The sequence below is a fragment of the Daucus carota genome, chromosome 7, assembly GCF_001625215.2.
Source record: "Daucus carota subsp. sativus chromosome 7, DH1 v3.0, whole genome shotgun sequence".
Taxonomy (NCBI): domain Eukaryota; kingdom Viridiplantae; phylum Streptophyta; class Magnoliopsida; order Apiales; family Apiaceae; genus Daucus; species Daucus carota.
The window spans coordinates 6,305,846-6,313,255 of NC_030387.2; the positions used below are offsets into that span (position 1 = coordinate 6,305,846).

Sequence of the window (7,410 nt, forward strand, 5' to 3'; positions counted from 1 at the left end):
CTTGGTTTTTTTTTGACGAATTATGCTTTTCACATCACCAAAAATTATATATATATATATATATATATATATATATATATATATATATATATATATATATATATATATATAGGCTCTTGCTCAAATGAGAACCCCAAATAATGTGAGATATGAGATCTAATCTCAGCCCTTTATTTTACATAAAAACTTTTAATCCAAGCCTTTTGTTTCTCCGTAACCTCTATCTTTCTTCTCTCTCCGTGTCTTCATCCTGCTCCCATTTTGTTTTTTCATCTCTTCACCAGCCACATCCCCCACCGCCCACCGCCCACCGCCTATATATATATATATATAGGCTGTCGCAGCGTTGCCGCCACCAGTTCTGCAGCCGTTTCCCCAACATCTCCACGGATGAGCGCCATCATTTCGCTCTCCCTCGCGAGCACATCGCCGACCCAGCCTCCATCCCCGACTTTCCACCGGCGGTTTCTCTCCCTCCTCCCTCTCTCCTCAGCCTGCGGCTCCATTCGCCGACTTCACCGCTGCGTTCCGTCTGAACGCCAGATCTATACTACTATTTTTGTCGCTCAGATCTGGAGCAAATCATCAGTGGTGATTAATGCTTGTCAACATAGCTACTGGTGGAAAGAAATGGTTGTTGCTGGTGGTGATTTTTTTTTCGTTTTTTGGCGATTTTTGTTTTCTGATGGTGTTTTTGATTTTTCGACGGTGATTTTGTTTTGTAGTTGGTGATTTTTCGGATTTGAGGGTGGTGGTGGTGCTTTGTAGATGGTGGCGGTGTGGTTATTTTAATTTTCAGGCGTTTATTTTTGTTTTCTGACGGTGCTTTTCGATTTCTGGTGGTGATTTTATGTTTTCCAGTGGTGATTTTATGTTTGCTGGTGGTGATTTTCTGGTGGTCGCCGGAGATGGTGGTGGTGGTCAGCGGTGGTTGAAGGTGATAGGTAGTTGAATTAGAAGTTGGTGAAATATTAAAATATTAAATAAATGGTGAGAGATGAAAATAATGTATTTAAATGAGTAGCTGAGATTAGATCTCATATCTCCCATGAGAGTGGTTCTCATTTGAGTAAGACCATATATATATATATATATATATATATATATATATATATATATATATATATATATGTGTGTGTGTGTGTGTGTGTGTGTGTGTGTGTGTTATTTAATACTCTTCTATACCGACATGCACATTTTTCTCAAAGACTCTCTACAAATCATATCTTTAGTCACATTCGTAGATTTGCATTACGTTGTATCTGACACTTTGCAACCGTATCATATACGAAATCTGACGCACTACAACCTGATTAATTGCAACCTAATATGTATATGTAAAATCTGATGTGAACAAATATGAAAGCTGCAATCTTATTACGCGCGAAATCTGTCATATTAATTCTTTCATGCATCTATGTCTCGAAGGATTCCTTTTATTTGTATATAACATAATTAACACCCTAAAGTATATTATGTATTTATTTTATCTATTTACGATTATTCATCCAATATTCTTTGATGACAAATTCTATTTTTGAAGTCTTACAAACACTAATCTTTTTTAATCCGTACTCTTCAATATTGCCACACACATATTCTTTCCTCAAATACTATTTGCAAATCATAGTTTTCTGTCATATATTATGCAGTTTCGAAGAAAATTTCAGGTCGTATGCTCTGCAACTTTTCAGCGGAGATGATATCATATATATTATCAATTTTTAATAATGTTCATTTTACTCGTTTATCATTCTAATTAACGTGGAATCAAGATATTTAGAAATATTAATGAACTACAACTGACTATACGTAGAATTTGAAACTTTCATTCTATATTAAATATATAAAATTATAAACTACAACTTACATGTTAATTATGAAACTTTATAATTCTTATATATTATATATATAATCTGACACTCTAAAAGTTACATACCATGGAATTATATATAGAATACGATATTCTACGGTCTCATTATACCGAAAATTCAGAACCTCAATTCTTTCCTCCATGTCAATAATATTTCATTTACTTTCACGATATTCTTCCAATAAAATTTTTAAATTTTGACAAATACATACGAAAGAAAGTAAATATACATTTCATTCATCACATAAAGATCCAAAATCAACAAACTAAAAGGACATATGATCATGAGTAACATATTTCAGTTTTAAAAAAATGAATTTGAAAGCTCTTTCGCTCCTCTAAAGTGATAATTTCAACAAAAAAAAAAAATGATAGCACACAATGGTAAGCAATTGAGATAAGAGTGTGAATCAAATTCAACAAGATGAGATCCAATTCAAGAATAAAAAACGATAATACATACATATGATATTCAAAATTAATGATAGAATTAAAAGTAGGTGGCTGAACACCAAACACGTTAAAAAAATACTTTCATTCTCATGATACTTAAATCCAAAATTCATTAAACAACCGCTTTTATTTATAAAATTTTGTCTAAAACACATTCACAGATCCCTAGTCTCTCTCTTTTCTGCAGGTAAAATCGAAAAGAAAAAAATTGAATCGAAAATGAGGAGCACCCTGTCTATATATTACCGGTACTAGTCCCCAAAAAAATACAATATACCAACACTGCTTCTCTCTTTCTTTTCACTCTGTCTCTCTCGTATCTCTTCTTCAAAGCCCCTGTATCAGGCCCTTCTGAAAGCTACACATATCTTGTATGTATTAATTTCTTGATATATTCATTTCTTTGTGTCTGTTTAATTGGTGTATACTTTTGTTGTAAATTCAATGGCAAGAATTAGAGGCAGAGCAGGGTATAAACCACACCCTTGTAACAAAACAGAGGTTTTGCAATGGCTTAAAACCCTCCCTTTAGCCCCTGAGTTTCGTCCGACCCTCGAAGAATTTGAGGACCCAATTGCTTATATTCATAAAATTGAGAAAGAAGCTTGTGTGTATGGTATATGTAAAATTATACCCCCTGTCTCATTGCCCTTGATGAAAAGTACTTTTTTTCAACTTAACAAGTCTTTGGTGGCCTGTTCTGCCTCCCCGGAAGGCGAATTAAGGCCTACGTTCACTACCCGGGTGCAGCAAGTTGGTTCTTGCCCAGGAAAAGGGCACCCTGTGATTAAGTCTGTGAGGGAGAGTGGGAAAAGTTACACTGTTGAGGAATTTGAAGCAAAGGCCAAGTGTTTCGAAAAAAATTATTTCAAGAAAAGTTCGATTGATAAGGGGGCTTTAGGTCCTCTGGAAATTGAAAGCCTTTATTGGAATGCTAGTGCTGATAAACCCTTTGAGGTTGAGTACGCGAATGACATGCACATATCAGCTTTTGTGGAGTTGGAGAAGCGGATGGGAGGAGCTGGATTGAGTGATGATTTGAATGTGGGAGATACAGATTGGAATTTGAGGGGTGCGGCGAGATCCAGAAGGTGTCTGCTGAGGTTTGCGAAGGATGATATCCCCGGGGTTACATCCCCAATGGTGTATATAGGAATGTTATTTAGCTGGTTTGCGTGGCACGTGGAGGATCATGACCTGCACAGCCTCAATTATATGCACACCGGGGATAGGAAGACCTGGTATGGAGTGCCTCAGCATGCAGCAGCCGCTTTTGAGGATGTGATCCGTAATCACGGATATAATGGAGAGATGAATCCTATCTGTGAGTTTGGTTATTATTGAAATTATGCTCCATTTGTCTCATTTTATGTTTGTTATAATTTGCTTTTAACATGTGCTGTTTGCAATTGATATGATTTTCTGGGGTGCCGAAATTGCCATTGCCATGCTTAACAAAGCATTTTTCTTATTTGTATGACTAATTCAACGTTTAGTTCTGTGGGTTGAAGCTTTATGCATTTTATGCGGGAAAGCACTTACAAAATTCTGCATATTGTTCAGAATACCATAGTATAGAAACTGCTGAATTGTTCTGCATATTTTTGTTCATCACTTACTAGTTTTAGTGTGAACAACTGCAGTGAGTTATGCTACTCTTGGTCAAAAGACTACCGTCCTGTCTCCGGAAGTAATTGTAAATGCAGGCATACCGTGTTGCAGGTAAGTGTTTCATATCCATGGTTGACACTTATCTTCCATTAGTTTTACGTAAATGCTAGCTTGCAATTATCTTTTTCTGCTGAATGTTTATAACAAAAGGCCTGATTTTTTCTTCCTCCCACTCTTCACATGTAGACTTGATCATTAGGACCTTTTCACAGAGCATCAATTGTATTTATGTAATTATAGAATTTTCTGGCAATTTTACATATTTCTTCCCCCTCCTTTATTCCCTTGTGAAACCAGGCTCGTACAAAATCCCGGAGAATTCGTAGTCACTTTTCCAAGGGCTTACCACTCAGGATTCAGTCATGGTTAGACATCTGTTTACATTGGATTTTGTCTGTATTATTATTATATCGATACTATATTTATCTTGACATTTATTGTGCAAACAGGATTCAACTGTGCGGAAGCTTCAAATATTGCAACTCCTGAATGGTTGCGGTTTGCAAGAGAAGCTGAAATGCGCAGGGCTGCTATAAACTCTCCTCCATTAATTTCCCACATCCAATTGCTTTATGATCTTGCGCTGTCATTCTCTTCAAGGTTGTCCATGCTACATGACTTACTTCGAGTTTATGATTGCATCTTGCATGATTTAGCTGAACAGTCATATATGTAGAAAGTATCATGATGAAGTCATTTATGTAGTCATAATTACATTCTGATGAAGTCTGATTTCACATTTTCAGAGGACCAGCGAGCATGGACACAAGAAGTTCTGGATTAGAAGAGAAGAACAAAGGTGAAGGGGAAAGGCTGGTGAAGGAGCTCTTTCTGCAAGATGTGAAGCATGATATCAGCCTGCTTCACAGTCTTGGGAAAGGATCTGCAGCTATACTCTTGCCCCGTGATTTTATCCTTGGAAATTTTCCTGAATTGCGTGATGGTAATAATATTCCTTTATATAACAAACACATTAATTATTCGTGCACCACGACTTCTCAGAACCTGAACATAAATGAATTTGTTCAATGTGAGTGGTTGCCATATGCAGGACTTTTCCCATGTTTAGCTTGTGGGGTTTTATGTTTTGCTTGTGCTGCAATCATAAAACCTGGTGAAGTGGATGTTCACAATCTCATGCTAGCTGATTGTGGCAATATTGGAGGTAGTGGTGTTGCTTCTGACATTGCTGCTAGTAATTGGTGGTTTCGTTCTGCCGGATCTGCCAAGAATGCTGTGCTGGATTCTGGTTTAGGTAATGAATACTACATACTAGTTTAGAGCTTTGCTCTGTATAAATTTCTAGTCAAACCCGTTGTAAACATTTCTGTAGCTTTATAGTGTGTCTAAACTTGTAAATGCTTACGAAAACAGATCGGCTCCCTTTCTCAAACACAGACATGCTAAGACTCCCATACTATATTTTGTGTGTGCCATAGTAGTTGTTTCTCGTGCAGTGTATTTAAGGGTTAAGCTTTCAGAAAAGTAGGTAAAATACATATCATGAAGGTAATCTGATATGGCAGTATAAAGACACCCACATTTTGTAGTGTGATGGCGTGCTTTACTTCACTTTAGCAATCAATTTAATCTTACTTGATTAAATGCAGGGCCGATGGGAGCTTCCTGTAGTAGTAGACCACCCAAGGATATATCCTCACTTGCTCTTATAGCTTTGAATTATGAGGATGCTTCCGACTCTGAAACTGAAGCGAGAGAGTTTTCCCCAGTATCCGACCTTGCTGAGGAGTCCTTTCCATCACATGTCTTCTGTCTTCAGCATGCTTTTGAAGTTAAACAGAAACTGGATGCGCTTGGGGGCATGCACATGTTACTCCTTTGTCATCCAGGTACATAATTAGTTGTAATAGTTAGTACTTAATTATGTGCTTTTAAGCAATTGCTTGTAAATCTGTTGTCAGGTCTGATGAGATATTCTTGTGAGTATGATTATGGATCTTTAAAGTTTCTACAATGAAGCAAATTCAACAGGCAAAGTGCCATCCTTTTGGCCCCATGATGCATTTTTAACTTATGAACAGGCAACTAATTTATTTATCTATTTTACGTAAAAAAATTCGGAAATGGAACTAATGCTATTTCTCACATTTAAAAATGCGAGAACTCAAGCCACGCTAGACCTCAGTTATTGTATATAACCCTGTAATTTGCTATACACTTGTATTCAATCACAGTAGAGAGATATCCTGTGCTCACAACTTTGCCCTCCTTTTTCCTCTGTAACATCTTCGTTTAGGTTTTTTGGCAAATTAATAAGCATATAAAGAGTAAAATGCATTATATTTATTGATGAATTGCATACTGTCTTTACAATTTGGTGCACACTGGAACAAAATTGTTAAAATTAATCTACTTGTCCTTTTATAACATTTAGAAATAATTATTGTGCAGATTATCCCAAGTTTCTGGCTGAAGCAAAACTAGTGGCTGATGAACTGGGAGCAGAACAAATTTCGAGTGATATTTCCTTCAGGACAGCCACTGAAGAAGACAAGGAAAGAATCAAATCAGCTGTAGATAGTGAAGGGTCCAATCTTTCTTTCAGTGCAAACCCAAGTCCAAAATTAAAGAGAAAGGGTATGGATGATCTTGAGCCATCCCAAAGAAGCAAGTTTCCAAGAGTTGAAGAGTCAACCGAGGCGACAGACCAGAAACAGGTTAGAGTATCCGAAAATTTACCTAAGCCACCAGAACCTGATGTAGTGCCTGGCAATTTATCAAGAACAACTGATTTGGCCTCTGGGAGTAGAAAAGACAAATGTATTATACAATACAAGAGGACTTACAAAAATAAGTCCAAGGTAAAGCCAATCCAGGAGGAGACTCCCCATGACCAGGCCACTGATAATTTGGAAGGTGGGCCGAGCACTAGACTCAGGCCAAGAAAGTTAAATCAGCCTCCAAAGGACCCGAAACATGTTACACACAAAGTTGTAGCAAAAGATGAACTGACGACATCCAGTAACAGAGGAAAATCGGCTTCTGGAATTCAAGCATCAGCTGGTAGCAGCTCCAAAAAAGCAGAGGCAAAGTATTCATGTGAAGTATGCATGATGAACTTTGGCTCCAAAAAAGAGCTGGGGCTCCATGAAAAAAATATCTGCTCGGTCAAGGGGTGCGGAAAGAAGTTTGCATCGCACAAATATCTGATCCACCATCAGAAGGTGCATCGTGAGGACCGCCCCCTACAATGCACTTGGGAAGGCTGCACCAAGACGTTTAAATGGGCTTGGGCTCGGACGGAACATATCAGAGTTCATACAGGTGCCCGTCCATATACCTGTGCTGAGACTGGCTGTAGCAAAACATTTCGCTTTGTGTCAGATTTCAGTCGCCACAGGAGGAAGACCGGACACTCAGGGTAGCTCGAAGAATGAGCATCAAAAGGCATG

At 37.6% G+C, this 7,410-nt stretch overlaps 1 protein-coding gene across 1 annotated transcript; it reads left to right on the forward strand.

Moving 5' to 3' along the window:
• Window positions 1-2,625: 2,625 nt before the first annotated feature.
• Window positions 2,626-3,670, forward strand: LOC108194552 (lysine-specific demethylase REF6). The gene has a single exon (XM_017361514.2). It carries the CDS (start codon window positions 2,771-2,773, stop codon window positions 3,668-3,670), a length of 900 nt encoding a protein of 299 aa, XP_017217003.2. The 5' UTR covers window positions 2,626-2,770.
• The last annotated feature ends 3,740 nt before the right edge of the window (window positions 3,671-7,410 follow it).